Genomic DNA, 21,944 nt, shown 5'->3' on the forward strand with positions numbered 1-21,944 from the left:
GTCATGTCCCTCCTCCCCTCCACCGGAAGATCCTGTGAGTAAACATTTGATTGGCTCCCATAGAAGCGGAGGTAGTTTGTTGTGTCCGGGGAGGCGGGATCTTGAAAGTTAGTAAATACGTTGACGCTGTGGAACTGCGGAGAGTTCACACGGATTAGCTACGATGTGAGACTACTGTCCACGGGGCATTCTGCCCGTGGTGCCTTGTACTGAGTTATTCTGTTCAATAAACCTGATCAGATGTGACGACAACCTGCTGCTTGCTTCCTTTCTTCCACTCTCGACCATCACTGCTAAGACACATTTCGGGTAACTTGGTGCATAAATATACATCAATAGCATAGTATAGTATATATGTATAGTTTATATGTATAGTGTCATTATATAGATATGTTCTAGTTACGTTCTTAGCTTATATGCATGTTTCATGATAAATACATTTTATATATGTGATGTATTCCCATGCTTTTTTGTTCTTGCTTAATGTAATTCGCTCTGGATTAAGAGAAGGCATCAGCACCGACCCAGATAAGATAGCTGTAGTGGAGCAGTGGCCAGTGCCTACTACTTGCAAGGATTTGAGGTCTTTCCTAGGGTTCGGTAGCTATCATAGGAAATTCATCCAGAACTTTTCCCAGCTAGCAGGACCTTTACATGATGTGGTAAATGCTTGCAGCAAAGAAAACATTTCAGTTAAATCCAAACGCTTGTTTGATTGCCTGTGGACACCAGAGTGTCAGGTGTCATTTAACCAAATTAAGGAGAAACTTACCAGTGCCCCGTTACTGGCTTACGCTGATTTCTCTGTCCCTTTTATTGTCGAGACAGACGCCAGTATGTTAGGGTTAGGGGCTGTTCTCTATCAAGAGCAGGGAGGGAAGAAAAGGGTAATAGCATATGCCAGTAGAAGACTGAGAGGCGCAGAAAGAAATGACAGAAATTACAGCAGCATGAAATTGGAGCTTCTGGCCCTCAAATGGGCTGTCTCAGATAAATTCAGGGGTTATCTGCTTGGGTGTAAGTTCACTGTCATAACGGACAACAATCCCCTGTGTCACCTTAACTCTGCTAAGTTGGGGGCTATTGAGCAGCGCTGGGTTGCTCAGCTGGCTGTTTTTGATTTTGAGGTGAAATACCGCCCTGGCCGATGTAACATTGTGGCAGATACACTCTCACAGCAGCCGTTAGCAGGGGAGCCACTGCCAGACCCAGATGATTTGGAGTTTGGTGGCTGTGTGTCTATCTGTAATTTCATCGGGTATGGAACAGCCCTTGATCCAGATTTAGTGGATGTAGGTATCAAATGTTGCAAGGTCAGCCAGGTCCGTGCCTCAGAAGTTGGTGATTGTACTTCTGCTGGTGATCCACAGGGTAATACGCCTACTCTGCCAGGTTATTCTGCAGGTGAGCTGCAGCAATTTCAGCACACTGATCCCACAATGAGGTCATTTAGACAGTTTTGGGACCAGAAGAGAAAGCCCACCTATCAGGATAGAGCAGGGTTGACCAAACCTGTACTCTCTCTACTCAGACAGTGGCATAGAGTGACAGAGATGAACGGGTTATTATACCGTGTCATTGACGATGGCCACGGGGGTGAATATCAGCAGCTCCTGGTACCGGCATGCCTACAGAAAGCGGTAATGGAGAGTGCACATGATCACCTAGGCCATCAGGGTATAGAGCGTACTCAGAACCTTTTGAGACAGCGCTGTTGCTGGCCAGGGATTTATGAGGATGTAGAGCAATGGGTAAAGCAGTGCCAGAGGTGTGTACTTACTAAGATGCCATCTCCCAAGATTCATGCTCCCATGAAGCCATTCTTAGCTACACGGCCCCTTGAAGTGGTGGCTGTTGATTACACACTGTTAGATCCTGCTTCAGATGGCCGTGAGAATGTATTAGTGATTACTGATGTGTTCACCAAGTTCACTCAGGCGTTCCCTAGTAAAGACCAGAAAGCTGACACAACTGCCAAGATCCTCCTCCGGGAGTGGTTTCTTAAGTATGGCGTGCCGGAACGTCTCCACTCAGATCAGGGAAGGACGTTTGAGAGTGAGGTCATTCAAGAACTCTGTAAGCTATATGGGGTTAAGAAAACTCGTACCACACCTCATCATCCCCAGGGTAATGCACAATGTGAACGGTATAATAGGACGCTGCATGACCTCCTGCGTACTCTACCACCACCTAAGAAACGCCGGTGGCCAGAACACTTGCCAGAGCTGGTTTACGCATACAATGTGACCCCTCATTCCTCTACAGGGTATTCACCGTACTACCTCCTATTTGGGGTACACCCACACCTGCCTGTAGATGCCTTATTAGGACAGAGACAAGTGTTGGATAGGAAACATGATTGGTTGGTGGTACACCAGGAGCGTCTGAAGGAGGCTCATGCTAGAGCGAGAGAGTATGCTGAACAGAAAGCATTAGAAAGGCTTGAACTAGCTAAGAACAAGGTTTACTGTCCTCCTGTGCAGGTGGGACAGCTAGTCTATCTCCGTCATTGGCCACAAGGTAGGAACAAAATTCAGGATGCTTGGGGCCCCACTGTTTACAGGGTAGTGGAGGTTCAGGGTAGCACACATACGGTAGAGCCAGTGGAGGGTGGCCCTATTAAGAGGGTCCACAGAGCTAACCTTAGGCCTTATGTAGGTCCTGTTCTGGGCCCCAGGGTAGATCAGGAGGGGATCTCAACCGTAACACCAGTCATTGCCCCTCCTGAAGTTACACCAGAGGACTTAGAGACGGATCCTGAGTATGTAATGTTGGATGAGGTTAATTACCCAAATACTGTCCATGATGAACATGGAGGGGGAAATGAAGTCCCCGGTTGGGACATGGAAGGACCAGGATGTCACAGGAGCTGAGAGTATTGATTCGGTTGTTGAAGTAAACAATCCAGAGTTAACGGTGGCTGATACCTCTAACATGCCGGTTAGGAACTCTGAGGTTATTGCACCAATTTCCCTACCACGACAAAGTCAGAGATTTAATGCAGGAAAGCACCACAACCCACATAACCTCCCTCAGTCGGTGTGTAATAAACGTATTATCAATTCTGGGGTGTTCTCGCAGTTGTCCACTGTCGGCATTGAATTTGGTAGAGAAGCTGAGAAGGCAGTCACCGAGGACGTTGACTGTTAAAAGCAGGGGAGTATGTAGCCAGGTGAAATACTGCCAATATGTAGCCAGGTCTAAAGCATACTGAAATACTGCCACTAGATGGTGCTAGTTCTCTTGTTAGTGCAATGCAGGAAGGTAGCATGCAGAAGCAGGAAGTAGGAAGTAAAGTCAGATGCTGAGAGACTATCCATGAGGTTATTTCATGCATGCTGTTGTGGACAGATACATATATATCATCAAGGTAACTATGTATACAAATGGTGATTGATTATCAACCATAGTGATGTATGGAGGTACACTGTTAAGTTTTACATTGTAATGTTTTGGTTTTCATTGGATGTTAACAGATTATTATTGTGAAGCTGCGATTGAGCTGGGAGCTGTAAACTGATCCTTTGGAGTCTGGGAACTAAGATACTGGATTGAATGTAGGTTTATTAACCACATGTATGATGTTTGACTATGTTGTGTTTTTGTTTACTTTTCTGAAGATGTGGTGTTTGATAGCACTTTGTAAATGCAACATGTGATTGATGTGGTGTTTGATAGCACTTTGTAAATGCAACATGTGATGGTATGTTCTTTTCTTGTTTGTGGCCATGTGTCAGTGAGGATTTCCAGTTGGTGTGTAACTGCAGTTATTTTTGCACTATAAAAGAAAGTCATGTTTTGATTGTTACGCTGCACTGTGAAACAATCGTCTTGCTCATTGAGCCACAAACAGACAAACACAGAAGTAGTTATTGCCCAGAATAAAAAACCCTCTATTTTAGTTTGTATCCGGTGCTTATCTCATTTTGCCTGGTTACATATAGTAGTCATTATATAGATATGTTCTAGTTACGTTCTTAGCTTATACGCATGTTTCATGATAAATACATTTTATATATGTGATGTATTCCCATGCTTTTTTGTTCTTGCTTAATGTAATTCGCTCTGGATTAAGAGCGTCTGCTAAATGCCTAAATTGTAAATTGTAAATTGTGGTATGGACTAGTTATTTTAATTGATATAATAAAGTCAGATCCAATCCATCCCGTATCCCACCGATCCACCGAATCACTGATACTTATTTGGATGTCAATATGATGTCATATTGATGATGTCAGAGTTGCCATGCTCATGCCAGCGCAACTGAATTTAAATCACTGCAACATCATCATCTCCACATCGAAACAGAGAACAGTGGCTTTGAGTCTTGAGTGTGGCTTGTACCTTCATTCAGAGACTAAATGGCTTTCCAATTGTCCTTCACTGAGGAGGATTTCTCCTGTCCTGTGTGTCATGACATATTCAAAGAACCTGTTCTCCTGTCATGTAGCCATAGCTTCTGTAAAGCCTGTCTGCAGGAATGGCTGAAAAGGAAGGAAAAATCTGTCCAATTCTGTCCAATTTGTAGTAAAAGGTCTTCAATGGATGATCCGCCCCGTATTCTGGTCCTGCGGGACCTGTGTGAGACCTTCTTACAGGAAAAACACAGGAAAATAGATCACAAGAAGGAAGTCCCTGAATCACTGAAGCTCTTGCAGGATAAACTGAAGCTCTTTAATAGAGTTAAAACACAATGTGAACAAGCAGCGGAACACATTAAGGTCCAGGCCCAGAAGACGGAGGGGCAGATGAAGGAACAGTTTGAGAAGCTTCATCAGTTTCTGCAACAGGAAGAAGAGGCTGGGATCACTGCACTGAGGGAGGAAGAGGAGCAGAAGAGTCAGTTGATGAACGAGAAGATTGAGGCAATGAACAGAGATATATCAACTCTTTCAAACACAATCAGAGCCATAGAAGAGGAGCTGAGAGCTGAACACGTGTCATATCTGCAGAACAATAAGACCAAAGTGGAAGGAGTCCAGCTCACACTGCAGGACCCACAGATGGATTCAGCAGCACTGATAGATGAGGCCAAACTCCTGGGCAACCTGTCCTTCAGAGTTTGGGACAAGATGAAGGACATTGTCTCGTACACTCCTGTGATTCTGGACCCCAACACTGCCCGTTGCGGACTGGTCCTGTCCGGTGATCTGACCAGTGTGACATGTGGAGAGGAACAGAGGCTTCCGGACAACCCAGAGAGGTTTGACTACTGGTACACTGTCTTTGGTTCCGAGGGCTTTAACTCGGGGACTCACAGATGGGATGTTGAGGTTGGAGAAAACAGACGCTGGTGTGTCGGTGTGGCGCAAGGCGTGAGGAAGGGAGACGGTGTGGGTGAATACTGGAAGCTGATGTCATATGATGGTGAATTCACAGCGAACTCCAAGCCACGGTCAGTCCCTCTCTCAGTGAAGCAGACACCCCGGAGTATCAGAGTCCAGCTGGACTGGAACCGAGGAAAGCTGTGCTTCTCTGATCCTGATACTAACATACACCTGCACACCTTCACACACACTTTCACTGACGCACTCTTTCCATTTCTTTATAATGTTGATGATAGTGTCCCTTTGAAGATGTTACCAAGGAAGATCAGTGTTAATTAAAGATGATGATGATGATGATCACAGTCCAGGCCGGTCTGGGCCAGCCGTTTCTTCTTTTTTTTTAATAAAAAAAAACTAAAACTAAAAAAAACATATTTAAATTCGAAGATACACAATTATCTTTTAACAAGGTAACAGCCTATATACTCATGTTGCTTTGTGACATAATGTTGTGCACAGCAGCCGCTGTCTCAGCCATCCTGGCTGCAGCGCAGCCTGTCAGTGTCACACACACGGCCGGCCGATGCAGGCTAATTGACGGCCACGTCGGCCAGTTATAACCGACTTTAGTATTTAATTCCAATGTCTTACAGAGAGGCTGAGATTTGAAAGTCCGTAGCAGCAAGCAGAGCACGCAAGTATTGTGGTCGTGTTGGGATGTATGCACGTGAGTGTTGGAAATATTTAAGATAAGACCAATTTGTTACATATAAAATGTAGAAGGGACAATTAATGATTCACTAATGATAAAAAGGACTGTATAACTATAAAAATACTTTTAAGAAAGTAATCAGAGTACCAAATAAATACTCAGCACCACAAATCTAGGCAAAGAGCCTCTAACAATTGGTAAAAATGGTTACCAAACCTTTCAGATGACAAAGTTAACAATTAGCTTTAACAGGAATACTATCCATATCCAAATGTTACCTTAAGCAGGAAATACTCTTTTAGAAAAATACCTTTAAATACCCAATAAAAAAAATGAGTCCACCAGAAAGAAGTGAGTCCAGTCAGAACATATATGGTTTTGTCAGTTCATTTTCAGTTCGGAGAGAGCAGAGAAGAGATCCCACATACAGCCAAATTACAAAATGTCTCTCCCTGACACATCATCAGGGACCATATTTTATACTACATGAAATCAAAACAATCTCATGACATGGGAAGTACTCAATTGGAGTTTAGAGGGTAACCAAAAGTGAATAATGGCGACACCTATTGCCGGGAGGTTAACTTGGGATACGTGGCAAATTTATACTATACAGCCCAAGTTACGTTAGTAGGAGACAATTTGTCTGCTACGGGACTGTACCAAGGCCGAATAACATGTTTTCCAACAGACACGCTGGGAAACAGGAGAAAACTATTCTTTTATCAGCACGCTGGCTGGGGGGAGAATTAATACTTATCCAAACACTGGGCTAGGGGAGAAGTGAAAACCGAAATCAGTGGGACACAGGGCATGAAAAATACATGGTCATTGGGAACATGGAAACTTCCATCCACAAAATAACAGATCTACAATAACTCAAAATTATCCATCAGTGAGCTTGGGAGGTATATATACTGGACGTTGATACCAACCAAGCATACGTAGGCCTACATAAAAAAGCCAGTCGACCACAGTATAGTACTTTCAACTTACATACATGTATACATACGTTACCTGTTACCCAACCAATATTGAAACATATCGTAATTATACGTCACCATTGACAGCCAGTTATAACCCGACATGCTTGGTAGGCATTGATGGTGACATAATTAAGATATGTATCAATGCCGGGTTATAATTGGCTTTTGATGGTGACGTAATAAAGATAGGTTTCAGATTGCGCACTAGGCCTACTTCTGTGCCACGCGCAAGTGGCACTCGACAGAGTACAGTTCTAGTTTATTTTCAGTTGACGCATTATCGAGCTGAATTCAGCGTTTGCCATTTCTGCAAGCGTGGCCACAGTTTCACTATTGAGCAGTAGGACAGTGGAGGATATGTTCACCAAAAGGACAGAATCCTCAGTAATCAATAAATCTCTGATACAAATTATCAGATATCTTTTTACCTTGGCAAAGGTGAGCGAGCAATTGTTCAGTAGAAAGGGCGTTTATAAAATCCTATGGTTCTTCCCTGTCATCAATGGTGCTCCCATGTAATATCAATAGGTGCTTCCCTGTCGTATCTCCTGTCTTCTATGGTGCATGTAATCTATATGGCGCTTCCCTGTAATCTATGGTTCTTTAGAGCAGTGGTTCCCAAACATTACAGCTCAAGACCCAATAGAGAGGTTAGAGCCATGTCAAACATACGGCCCGCGGGCTGGATCCGGCCCGCAAGATGATTTAATCCGGCCCCCCACTTGTAGAACATAAATGTATGAGTCTGTCAAAAAAAAGTAAGTCTCTAGCACATTCCTGTCAAAAGTTATGATTTCTTTAAAGAAATATAAACCAAAAGGCTCCTAAATCCCAGTTCTGAGCTGCCCTTCCTAACTAGTCTGATTGCTGTCAGCTGTGCTCAATAGAGGGTATGCGTGTGACATCATCAAACCAGGAACGCCTACTGAGTGGCAAAAAACTACTTTCTGGCCTTGACAGCCCATACATCCACACAGAAAAGTCATATCTGATTGCATTAAACAACATTAAACAATGTTAAACTCACTCTGCCTGTTGCTTTGCCACTCGATTTGCCACTCGATGTGCCATTCACTTTAAGCATGCGCATACTCTCTATTGAATGGACTGTTAATGCATGTCCCCCCCCCTCTCTCTCTGCTGCTGCGTGTCGAAGAGTACTATACTTCTCCAGTACAAGGGTCTATAACCGAGGGACCATTCAGATCACAGCTGACAAAGAAATTATCATATCCCACCACTGCAGATTATACATATTATTTAATGATGTTATGAAAATAACTTCTCGGAAACTGGTCCCTGATATTCAGGAAGCAAGTGAAAACAAGACAGAGATGAAATGTCATGGTTTTGGGCTTTTTTCCCCTTTGGCTTTTTTTGAGAAATAACAAATTAAGATTTTAAAAATAAATATTTTTTTGAAGTATTAGTTATTGTTATTCACTCATATTTTTTGAATGTTACTGTACATTGTTCATCACTTCAATAAAAAAGCAGGCCTGCATAAAACCAAGGGTTGTGTAGCCATTTACAAATTGAGACAGTATTTGAAATTTAAATATTCTATTTTCAAATGGTTTATTGGCGCTCCATAAATAAATAATAGCATCTCTCATAGCAAATGGCTTCTAGGCTACAGGTATAATACCAATAATGAAAGTCAATAATGTAAGTAGCTATTCTTATTAGAATTTGTGTGATGTAGTGTAGCTGTAACGAAGACTCTGACTAGGACGTTGGGCTATATGACATATGACATGTTTAGTATGACAATCCCTATATTTGGGCCCGAGCCGACCTAGTGCTGATATCAGATAGATATGGTAGAACCATATATGGATAGATCTAACTGGCTTAGTCATCGTGACAAGCCTGGTCGGACAATATATAGAGGGTCGGCTTCAGGGAGAAGGCAGAAGTCGAAGCATCCTGGTTTAAGTTCTAACCGGACACCACTGCGGGGGTCCTAACCTAAGTAATCAGCAATAGAGCCTTGAGCTATTTTATAGTAGCTATAGCATGCACAACAGGAAGAAAAACAAAGCCAAGTGACAGCTGTGTACGTAAACATGCGTGAGCATGCTTGCAATCCGGGACTGCATGGTTGCACCGCTCTGGCACCTCATGAAGTCACATTTCGTCCAATGCGGCCCCCACCCCAAAATGAGTTCGACATAGACGTTTGCCCAGTACCAAAACTAGTCAAAATAGCCAATCTACAAGCTCACAACATGGCGCGAAGTGACAGATCGGCTATTTACACAAATTTCACTATACTTCTTAAACATTTGTTTTCTAATTTATGGAATTTCTTAGATTTTTATTTGAATTTGTTTTTGAGGGGTACTAGCCCCTCCTATACAGGTTTAATGTTTGTCTTTAGTTCAATGTTTGTTTTGTAAACGCATTGACAATGAAGTTAATGGTGTTTAATAACCATTACATCACCTAATCAACATGAGTTAGACTTTAATATATTAGCGCCCCTCACTTCACATGGGTGTGATTTTTAATTCATGAAATGGTTAGCTTTTTTGGGAATGTTTTTGAAAATGTTTTTGAAATAATAATAATAATGAAAAACATAGGAAACAAAATAATAAAGGGACCCATAAAAATGTGTTTGCGCCCCACAAATGGGTCCCGACCCAATGTTTGGGAACCAGTGCTTTAGAGATCTTGAAGTGGGCCTGGATCCAGAAATATGATATGATATGATATGATATGATATGATATAGTACTGTATTGTCAGTTTGCACTGAAATTTGTTTTGCGACCCAGCGGCCTTAGTTACATAGAAACATAAGGGCAGAGAGCAATGTCCACAGCTCAGTCTAGCCCTGGCCAAAATCCTGATAAGCCTCAGAGTCGACTGATGGACAAAAGACCTCTTCAGTCTGACCTTATTGTATGCTGGTCTGGAACACCATATCTCCTTCCTGAAGGCAGCAACCTATACTCTCCATGCAAAACATGGCTATAGTATTAGAGGTGATATTCCTTGTTAACCTTAGGATGCTGTTATCATACGTGGATGTATAGAGCCTCTGAAGTGGTTGTCCAACAATCTTTGAACAAATGTTTAGTTGTTGCAGCAGTTGTGTCTTTAAGGCTACAGACAAACATCCATACCAGGTGGTACTACAGTACTGAAGAACACTCATAATAACAGAAGTGAAAAACAAAAGAAGAATCCGTCTACTAGCACCAAAGGATCTTAAACGGCGAAGGAAATAGATTATTTGCTTTGTTTTCTTACACACTGATTCAATCTGATCTTTCCACGACAGGAGATCTATTTCTACTCCTAGGTATTTATATGAACATACCTGGTTAATCTGTTCACTATGAATAGTGATGGGGGATCTGTGTGTCTCTAGTGGTGTACCAAAAATAATCTCTTATGTCTTTTTTTGTGTTAATGATGAGAGCGTTGTTCACTCCATTCAACCACCTTATTGTCTCCACCAGGCCGAAGGCATGGGGAGAGAGTATGTTTTGCACTCCGTCCGTCCGTCCGTGTGTCCGTGTGTGTGTGTGTGTGTGTCCGTCCGTCCATCCGTCTGTGAACAGCTAATCTCCGGCACCGTTAACCCGGTCGATGCCACATTTTGCACACACACTCCCTGGATGCCAACGATGAACCTCTGCCCCAAAATTTCCAGAACGGCCTGTTATAGCACCACCAGGAGGCCGCTTTGTGCAAAACAAGTTTTTGGACAGTACACCTACAGATTTGGTCCAAACATCACGCAAATTGGTACACAGTCTCTCTAGAGCCATTCAACGAAACGGGTGTTTCAGATTTCTCAGACTCCATCCTGATTGGCTAAGATTGGCTTCCAAAGTTCGCAGGAGTGCTCAGTTTCAAACAAAATGCTGCAAATCATGAACACATCGTGTGATATCCGTGAAATTGTGCACGCACATTCCCACTAGGCCGAGGAAGAAATGCCACATGAACATTTTCAACTCAGCCTCATGGTGGCGCTATAACTGGCCAAAAAGTGTTTTACCTCTAACTGCACGGATCTGTGGATAACTTTGTATGCCAACTCCCTAGAAGCCAAGGAAAAACCTTTGCCTGGAATTTTTCACATCTGCTCTTTATAGCGCCACCAGGAGGCCGACATATGTTAAACACATTTTCTAATATTACTCCTTCAGATTTTATCCAAATTTCACGCAAATCGGTACACATGCTCTCCATAGTCATGTGATCAAGACGGGTTTGTTTGATTTCTCATAATCCACCCTCATTGGCTACAATTGGCTTCTAAACTTTTCAGGAGTAGCCCGCCTTGTACCTGTTTTGTACAAATCGCCACAACTACTAAACGCAGCGTCCGGTGAGGTGAAACTGTGCATGCATATTCCCACTAGGCTTTGGAAGAAATGCCACTTGACAGTTTTCAAATCAGCCTCATGGTGGCGCTACAACAGGCCAAGCCGCGTCACACACACACACACACACACACACACACACACACACACACACACACACACACACACACACACACACACGCACGCACGTTTATATTGCTCCTAAACATTTTGCCAAGCATCACACACACACACTCCTATCCTCCTGGTGGAGACCTGTGCCCAGAAGGGCACTTTTTCTAGTTTACTCTAGTGTTGGTGCAGTCCAGGATCACTGGAACTATCTAGAAGAGAAATTAAAGTTGTATCATCTGAGTACTTTAGAATGTACTGATCTGGTGTGTCGGTGCGACAATCAGAAGCTGTCAATATAAAGGGTGAAAAGTAGCCTACAGCTGAGTTTACACACCCCTGGGGGGCACCAACATTCGTAGTTAATGCTGAGGAGAGGGTTGTGTTCACTTTCACCCTCTGTACTCTGTTAGTAAGAAAGGAAGCATACCAGTGAATTAAGTATGGATTCAGTTCCAACTGTACCATCTTTGACACTAGTATATCAGACTGTATTGTATTGAAAGCTGAAGAAAAGTCTAAGAACAGCACCCATGCGTAATTCTTATTTGACTTATCTAGGTGTTTCGTAATTAAGTGGACCAGTGTGACAACCGCATCCTCAACCCTTTTTATAAGCAAACTGACTGGGGTCGAATCTATCTTTGGTTATACTAACAAGATGTTGTAAAAGTATTCTTTCAAGTGATTTCATAATCACTGAAGTGAGAGCTATGGGTCTATAATCCTTATGTTCTTTTGGACATTGGATTTTGGGTAATGGCTTTATGTGTGAGGTTTTCCAAGACAGAGGAATTGTGTGTGTGTGTGTGTGTGTGTGTGTGTGTGTACAGAGGTTGAGAAGCACTGGCCCAACGTATATCAAACTGGTGATCTTTAAAGGGTTAGTTCAGATTTTTGGATTTAAAGCTGTATAGGAAATAGTTGCCATTAACCGATTACATGCCGCCATCTGGTGGCTAAACTCGGCGGTGTTGCCAGAATCCAGCTCTAAACTACAAAACTTGGACAGCTGTGAACTCTTTCGTTGAACCATAAGTAGTTGTGTGATGAGTCATAGCTTCACTCTGTGAAGTCTAGATCTGCATACATGGAGAGGACTGGATCATCACCTAGATCTGCATATATGGTCACTGCAGGAAGCTATGGAAGCAGTGGTGGTGAGTTGACACTGTGTATGAAGTCTTCAAGTCACATTACATTACATTACATTACAGTCATTTAGCAGACGCTTTTATCCAAAGCGACTTACAATAAGTGTATTCAACATAGGTAGGGAACAAAAACTACTAATCACCAAAAGTCTTTAGTGCATTTTCTGCAAAAACAAGCAACCAAGAGTATACCTAGCGCTAAGGTAAAAGTGCAATATATCAGCTACCTATTTCCTTAAACAGATGAGACAAAATAGCTAAATCAAATGAGCATGAGCTAAAACAATTAAGTGTATCGACTAAACAAGATCCAATAAACAATACAACAATAGAAAACAAGCGTTCGTACAACTAGTTAACAACAAGTAGGTCAGGCAGAGAGGAAGGGTAGTGTTTCCTGAAGAGGTGGGTTTTCAACCTGCGGCGAAATATGGGCAGTGACTCTGATGTCCTAACATCAGTGGGAAGTTCATTCCACCACTGTGGGGCCAGAACAGAAAAGAGTCGTGACCGTGTGGATCGGCCAGAAGGACCCTTGAGTGACGAGGCAATCAGTCGCCCCGAGGTGGCAGACCGAAGTGGTCGGGCAGGGGTGTAGGCATCGACCATAGCCCGGAGGTAGGAAGGAGCTGTTCCTTTCACTGCCCTATAGGCTAACACCAGGGTTTTGAACTGGATGCGAGCCGCTACGGGGAGCCAGTGTAGAGAACGGAGAAGGATGGTTGTGTGGGAGAACTTGGGGCGGTTGAACACCAGACGAGCCGCAGCTTTCTGAACAAGCTCCAGAGGTCTGATGGCAGATGCCGGAGCACCAGCAAGGAGGGAGTTGCAGTAGTCCAGGCGGGAGATGACGAGAGCCTGGATGAGCACCTGGGCTGCCTTCTCCGTGAGGAAGGGGCGAATCCTCCTGATGTTGTAGAGGAGGAATCTGCAGGACCTTGTCACTGATGCGATGTTTGCCAAGAACGTCAGTTGATCGTCCAGGGTCACACCCAGATTCTTCGCAGTCCGAGTTGAGGTCACCACAGCATTATCAATGGTGATGGCCATGTCTCGGTGTGGACAGCCCTTCCCCGGGAGGAACATCAGCTCGGTCTTGTCCAGGTTGAGCTTCAGGTGGTTTGTCGACATCCACTCCGAGATGTCAGCCAGACAAGCAGCAATGCGTGCCTCCACTTGGGTATCAGAGGGGGGGAATGAGAGGATCAGCTGGGTGTCATCGGCATAGCAGTGGTAGGAAAAGCCATGGGAGTGGATGACAGCACCCAGAGATGTAGTGTAGAGAGAGAAAAGAAGAGGACCCAGAACCGAGCCTTGGGGAACCCCAGTTGTGAGCCTGTGTGGTTCTGACACAGACCCTCTCAGCATCACCTGGTAGGAGCGACCCGTCAGGTAGGATGCAAACAGGGAGAGTGCAGAGCCTCTCCCTGTTTGCATCACTGACCTAGAGCCAGGGCAGCTATGGAAGCAGTGTGCTAGCACACAGCACGGCAGCCTGGCACAGGTCCACGGTGTCCTTGCTTAATGCCCCTAACCCCACTGCAAGCAGCGCAGCCAGGAAGCCCACCACCGTGGCCTGCACCTGCACGGGGAGGAGAGGAGCACACAAGAGTGCACTGGTGGAAAAAAGTTACCACATATTTTACTGTGAGTAAAAGTATCAGTTCAAAATGTACTTGAGTAAAAGTACAAAAGTACTGGCATCAAAATGTACTTGAAGTACCAAAAGGTACTCATTGTGCATGATCTCCCATTTCACGTTTTCAAATAAAATATTAATAGTATAACAATGTTTTGAAAATAACCGATCTACAAGCTCACAATGCGGCAGGGCTGAAGTGGGTAATGTATGTTTTGGAATAATAATCTTAAATCTATGAAGTAACTAGTTGCGAGGTCGCAGATTACTATGAAAACTTCAGTCTGTCAGTCAGTCTGTCCGTCCGTCACACCACCATATATGTACGTCAGTCCATCACGCCTTGTGACATGTCACGCCACCATATATGTCCGTCAGTCCATCATGCCTTGTGACACGCTCCATATATGGCCATCTCCATATATGAAGATCACAACACTGACCTCAAACCCTTAGATCTCCATATATGGAGCTGACCTGTTCTGACATTCTATATGTTGATCCTTCTCCACCCGTCCTTCCTCTTCGATGTCTCCCTTTTTAAGGATACCATTCCAACTCTAGACGGGCCCGCCCCAAAGTTATTAGTGCAGCCACGCCCGGCAGCCAGCGAAAACCGAAGTTCTCAACAAACAACAAATGACAACATTGTCGAAGAATGGTGGTCCCTTATTGGCTGTTGATGGTGACGTAACTAAGGCACGTTTCAAGGTTGGTATAAGGTCAATAACGGGTCCAAACTTGGCCTACAAGGCGCAAGTTGGCACCTCGACAGAGTGCATTTCTAGTTAAAAAATAGCCAATTTACAAGCTCACACAATGTGTCATCATGTGACGCATTGTGAGCATGTCGATCTGCTATTTTTGAAAATGTGTGACATTTTTTGGAAAAAATAATATATAATAATAAATTATGGATAAAGTTAGAATTTTAGACAAGAGTGGCATGCATGGTAGGTTTCTACAATAGTGGTTCTCAAATTAATTTTGAATCTCAACACGTCTTCTCTTTTGGGAACCACTGTCAGCAAATATTTTCAGATGAGGATCCATGCCAAAAAATAGATAAATACATATTATCAATGTGGGGTCCTTGACATGAACCACTGAACTAGATGATATAAAGCCATTGGGGACAACTAAACAAGGTTTAAGTCCTGAGTATCCATGTGTATACCTGAACGAGGGCCAGATTACTGCAGACCATCCTCCACCGCTGCTGGGGCTCATCCAGCTGACCTGTGTTGGCCTGGTAGGAAGACAATTGTGGTCAATGTCAGTTCAGCGGAAGATATTAGTAGTAATTTAAATTACTCACTGCTGTTGACAGTCTGGAGGCCAGTGTCATCTCCAGGTTACCCTTCAGCCCCACCAGAGCTGGCACCAAGATGAATACTTCTGTGATCTCCTTGAACACCTCCCATTGCTGAAACATACAATATTCCTTGAACACCTCCCAGTGCTGAAACATAAAGATATCTCCTTGAACATCTCCCAGTGCTGAAACATACAATATATTCCTTGAACACCTCCCAGTGCTGAAACATACAATATATTCCTTGAACACCTCCCAGTGCTGAAACATACAATATCTCCTTGAACACCTCCCAGTGCTGAAACATACAATATATTCCTTGAACACCTCCCAGTGCTGAAACATACAATATTCCTTGAACACCTCCCAGTGCTGAAACATACAATCTTCCTTGAACACCTCCCAGTGCTGAAACATACAATATTCCTTGAACACCTCCCAGTGTAGATCTGCTATTTTCAAACTCAAATACATTATGAATTTTGGACTTTTACTTGTAGGCTTGTAGTATTTCTATATTGCAATATTGATACTTTTACTTAAGTACAAAATGGGAGTACTTTGTACACCACTGTTAGTGATAAGCCTCTTCCTCGCTCACTCCAGCCACCCGCATGTCTTCTCTCACCAGCACTCCCATAAACCTCCTCTTTGGCCTTACTCTTTCTCCTTTTGCCTGGCACACTCTCAGAGTTACAGACCTGCTAAATGGTAAAATTTATATAGCCTTTACATAGATTTTGCATTACATTCACCCATTCACACACACATTCATACACCGATTGCGGCGGAAGCCATGCAAGGTACCAACCAGCACATCGGGAGCAATTTGGGGTTCAGTGTCTTGCCCAAGGACACTTCGACATGTAGACAGGAGGAGCCGGGATTCGAACCGCCGACCCATGGATCATTGGACGACCTGCTCTACCTCTTGAGCCACAGTCGCCCGAAAGCGTGCATTTGTGGACCCATGGATGTTGACTGAGAAACAGCGCCTTGACTCAATTATATTATGTAGCACAAGAGCATCGCTTGGTGGAAAGAACTGATCTTCAAGACAACAATGTGTGCAATGTTTGCAAGTGTTATACGCATTTTAAACAAATCTATTGACCAATGGCACTTAATTGTGCATTGCTTTGGAATTGGATTCTTATGTGTGCTTTTTCCATCATTTATTGTCTCCACCAGGCCGAAGGCATGGGGAGAGAGTATGTTTTGCACTCTAACTGCACCGATCTGCGTGATACGTTGCATGCACACTCCCTAGAGGCCAAGGACAAACCTTTGACCTGCATTTTCCGCATCTGCCTTTTATAGCGCCACCAGGAGGCCGACTTTTGTAAAACACATTTTTTGATATTACTCCTCCAGATTCTGTCCAAAAATCTCACAAATCGTTACACAGTATCTCTATGGTCATGTGCTCAAGTCGGATCTGTCCGATATTTCATATTCCATCCTAATTGGCTATAATTGGCTTTCACAGTTTGCAAGATTGCACCGTTTTGAACAAAAGCCTCAAATCATGAACGCAGCATGCAATTTACGTGAAATCTTTCACACATTTTCTTACTAGGCTGAGGAATATATCCCACCCTTTTCACATTGGCCTGTTATAGCGCCACCAACAGGTTGATTTTTGCAAAACACATTTTTGGAACAAAATGCTTCAAAAACATGTTTATATTAATCCTAAACATTTAGCCAAACATCTCACACAGTCCTATCCTCCTGGTGGAGACCTGTGCCCAGAAGGGCACTTTTTCTAGTTCTACTCTAAAACTGTACGATGTACTGTATGTATTGTATAGGTTATTTATTGTTGAGTATTGGAAGTAATTTATTGATGTGGGTCGGCACAAATGGCAAATAAACACTCTCTGAGAGACAGACAGACATGCAGACAGAGAGAGAGAGAGAGAGAGGGGGGGGGGGGGGGGAGCAAAGTCCTAGCTGAAAGTATTGATCTGGACAAAAAAAAGGACTTGTGGACAGTCCTGGTCACTCTGATACGATGCTGAAAGATTGTACACAAATGAATGAGTGATTCAGTCAGTGTCAGTGAGTACCATGACAGTGTCCTATAGTATCAAATCACTGCACAATCTGTACCCCTGCTAAATCACTAGGCCTCATTCACCTTTTTTAGATACTGAGACTATAGTGACACAGAGGGTGACATTCACCTTGTTTGAACAAATCAACCACATTAATTTAATTTACAGTTAATCAAACTAATTGATTTTAATAATTAAATAAAATTATCGAGCCATTTTGTGTGGCATGGAGTGTTGTACAACAAATAACAAATAATCAAATAAGTAATTATAAGTACGTATAAGTAAGTATAAGTAACATCCATGCCAACATATTTGTACGTATCTGTCAGAAACACAAAGGCTGGAGAGTTTATTTCCTTTGTGGTATCCATGAATAACCAAACTAGTTCTCAAAGCGGTGTCCAGGGAGGGACCCCCAGAGGCACTTGAGGGGTTCTTTGGGATCCCCAAATCTGTAACTCTGACAAATTAATACCAAGGATTACAGTTTAGACTGGGGTCCGATAAAACATCTTTGTCCATGGCCTAAACCCTAATCAAACTGGGCCTTCTTGAAATGGAAAGAGTCTGAGAAACACTGATTTACAAATGGACCAGTGGTGGAAAGTAACTAAGTACATAGCCTACTGGAGTATTTCCTATTTTCAATATTTTTACTTCTACTCCACTACATCTCAGGGGCAAATGTGGCGCATTGCGAGCTTAGATCTTTTACATTTTATGCATTTCAAAACTTGTGAAAAGGGACATTCTGCACAATGAGTACTTTCTACTTTCTGTATTTTAAGTAGGCTACTTTTGTATTTTTACTCAAGTACATTTTTAATTACAGACTTTTACTTGTATTTCTACATCGATTGCAGTATTTATTGATACTTTTACTCAGCGTAAAAATAAGCGTGAGTAATCTTTCCACCGATGAAACTGACTGACTGACCTGCACTGCATCCAGCACCATGCCTGCTGTTACCATCCCCATCCCTGCCAGTAGGTATGGAAGCTGCACCTGGAGCTGCAGCCCAGGAAGACTCTCTGCTGCTGGGCAACATGTTGGGCTTGGATCTGTCTTCCTCCATCTTGTCCTGACATGACAGCAGGACACTGTGGCTACAATGTGCTGCTGCTGCTGCAGTGTGTGCATGTGAGCCACTGCCAACTAAAAGACAGCCTGCCCAACTATTTGTTTTGCCAGCTTTTTGGTTTCCCTTGTGGTTGTTAGGGCTGAGACACTATTGAAAGTTCCCTTTCTTCACCATCTAGAACAACTGGTTGTTGATGGTAGCCTACATGCCTGGGCACGGAACCAGTGTCTTTAAATGTAGACCTGTCCCATACACTGCGTTTGCTGCATTTGGTTGTTATAATAACTTTGATGTCTATCACATTTTTATTTTGCCCTTTACCATTTTAAATGGGCAAAATGTGGTGGGTTTCATCCATGCTCATATGTAAAAACGTTGAAAATATGCTAGCCAAATTTGTTAACTATAGTCTATAGGCTACAACAAAACAAAACAATTACGGTACCTAATGCCGTAAGTTGATGTTGATGTTATTAATGCATGAATACTGTATGATGACATGCATTGCTGAGCTCATTGACTTGTCACTGAGCATCATTTGCACTGAATTATAAAAGTTATCTATGGATGGCAAACCACTGAGCGGAGCTGCCAAGTGTGATGATGACACATGTATTTGGTTTAAATCCTGTATGATGCACCACTCAACTATTAATAATTAAATAATAATACTTGGGTTTGTTCTCTGATGAACGCAAATAGACAGGCAGTTGTGTGTTGTGAACATCAATGTATGCGGAATCTTCCGACTGTGGCAGTGACATGTGTTTGTTTGTTGAGGGAGAGAGAAGGGGGGGGGGGCACATTCGACCATGCAAACTTCGTAACTTGTGACCCGACGCGACCAGTGAACCAACCGCCCATTCAACAGCAGATTTTCGGCAACAGACGCTTTCCAACACTTACCACCACCATTTTATTCTAAAACAAATAAATCAAAAATGCTGTAAGTTCCTATATTATCTGTATCACAATGAAAACTAATTGTTCAGGGATCAGTGGCATCACGTCGTTGTACTCTGCATGCCAAAGAGTACACCAACGTGATGGCACTGATCACATGACCCCAAGTTCTAGACCTCCAGTTCTAGGCTAAACAGGCTTCTTTGAGGGGCACTAGCCCCTCCTATAAACAGCTATAGTGTAGATTCTGTCTGAACACATTTACATTGGCATTTACATGCCATTGACAATGAATGGAGAATTTACGTCAATATGTGTCTGAGCAAATCGGCTGGGTATGTCGATGGCCACCCTTGGCCAATAAGAGACCACCATTCTTGATGATGATGTACGATGATGTACGATGATTAGAGCGCCCATCACTTCACATGGGTGTGATTTGTATTATTTCCAGCAACTTTAAGTAATATAATAATGACATAGTTCAATGTTGAAAATAAGTGGTATTCCCCTTTAAAAAAAAACAAACAAAAAAAACACCATGGGATTTGTTGTCTCCACCAGGCCGAAGGCATGGGGAGAGAGTATGTTTTGCACTCCGTCCGTGTGTCCGTCCGTCCGTGTGTGTGTCCGTCCGTCCTTCCTTCCGTCCGTCTGTGTACAGCTAATCTCCGGCACCGTTAACCCGGTCGATGCCAAACTTTGCACAAACACTCCCTGGATGCCAACGATGAACCTCTGCCCCACATTTTCCAGAACGGCCTGTTATAGCGCCACCATGAGGCAGCTTTTCACATTTTCACCTAAAACTGTACCGATCTGCGTGAAACGTTGCATGCACACTCCCTAGAGGCCAAGGACAAACCTTTTACCTGCATTTTCCGCATCTGCCTTTTATAGCGCCACCAGGAGGCCGACTTTTGTAAAACACAGTTTTTGATATTACTCCTCCAGATTCTGTCCAAAAATCTCACAAATCGTTACACAATATCTCTATGGTCATGTGCTCAAGTCGGATCTGTCTGATATTTCATATTCCATCCTAATTGGCTATAATTGGCTTTCACAGTTTGCAAGATTGCCCCGTTTTGAACAATAGCCTCAAATCATGAACGCAGCATGCAATTTACGTGAAATCTTTCACACATGTTCTTACTAGGCTGAGGAATATATCCCACCCTTTTCACATTGGCCTGTTATAGCGCCACCAACAGGTTGATTTTTGCAAAACACATTTTTCAAATCGGTACACATGATCTCTGTAGTCATGTGATCAAGACGAGTCTGTTGGATTTCTCAGATTGTACACTGATTGGCTAAGATTGCCTTCCAAAGTTTTCAGGAGTGGCCCGTTTTGTACAAAATGCTGCACATGTCCTGCTCATCCAGAATTCTATCCTCAGAGATGCTATGAGTGATCTGGCTCTGCATTTCCTCAACAAAATGAAGAAAAAAAAAACATCCTCCTAAACATTTTGCCAAACATCACACACACTCCTATCCTCCTGGTGGAGACCTGTGCCCGGAAGGGCACTTTTTCTAGTTTTACATGTATTTACTTGCGCAAGCAAAGCGCGCAAGTACTGTGATCTGCTGGGTATGTCGGTGTTGTCCACCGGCCAATAAGGGACCACCATTCTTGATGACGTAACTAAGGTACGTTTGGTGATCGGCTGGGTATGTACAGTGTATGTATGTACTGTATGTATGCATGTCGGGGTAGGAATGGTGGTCCATTATTGTCTGTTGATGGTAACGTAACTAAGTACGTTTCAAGGTTGGTATAAGGTCAATAACGGGTCTAAAGGAATTGGAACAGCTATAACAGAATAATTAGTTAGTATACTTGCGCGCTCTGCTTGCACACAAGTAGGCCATGTATGGCCTACTTGTGTGCAAGGTGCAAGTTGGCACCTCGGCAGAGTGCATTTCTAGTTTTTGAGGGGCACTAGCCCCTTCTATATACAGCTTTTGTCCGCACACGTCTCATATTTGCCATTGACAATGAAAGGAGAAATTAGGTAATTTGTGCCTCAAATATGACGTAAATTTGTGGAAACACAAACATTATTAAATGCCATTGACAATGAAGGGAAAATTTACAAGCAAATCGGCTAAACAATCACATAAATTCAGTTGTTCGTGAGATGATGTATGATGATGTATAATGATAAGAGCGCCCCTCACTTCACACAGGTGTGATTTTATATTATCAATAAAACTATTGATTGATGATTTGGCCATTTTTTGGTGGCCCACTCGTAATATCCTCATGCCATGGCCCACCGGGCCCACAGGTTGGGAAGCGTTAGTCTAGTTAGTCTATAACTGATGACGCAGAACCAGCATCCTGGCCCCGCTGAATCTC

General features: G+C 43.2%; 2 protein-coding genes across 2 annotated transcripts in view; one reads left to right on the forward strand and one right to left on the reverse strand.

The window, feature by feature from the left end:
* The window catches only part of LOC306929950 (solute carrier family 41 member 3-like), a 36,395-nt gene extending 17,810 nt beyond the window's left edge, over window positions 1–18,585 (reverse strand). The window contains 5 exon segments of the mRNA XM_079510688.1: window positions 14,019–14,048; window positions 14,051–14,156; window positions 15,391–15,462; window positions 15,532–15,639; window positions 18,529–18,585. Coding sequence (XP_079366814.1) covers window positions 14,019–14,048; window positions 14,051–14,156; window positions 15,391–15,462; window positions 15,532–15,639; window positions 18,529–18,570 — 358 coding nt within the window. The 5' untranslated portion in view covers window positions 18,571–18,585.
* Window positions 4,542–5,606, forward strand: LOC306929235 (E3 ubiquitin-protein ligase TRIM35-like; the record flags this gene model as incomplete). The annotated part of the gene is made up of 1 exon (XM_079509677.1): window positions 4,542–5,606. The coding sequence occupies one exon, from the start codon at window positions 4,542–4,544 to the stop codon at window positions 5,604–5,606; it is 1,065 nt and encodes a 354-aa protein (XP_079365803.1).
* Window positions 18,586–21,944: the final 3,359 nt, after the last annotated feature.

Source organism: Electrona antarctica (assembly GCF_951216825.1).
Source record: "Electrona antarctica genome assembly, chromosome: 9".
Classification (NCBI taxonomy): Eukaryota; Metazoa; Chordata; class Actinopteri; order Myctophiformes; family Myctophidae; genus Electrona; species Electrona antarctica.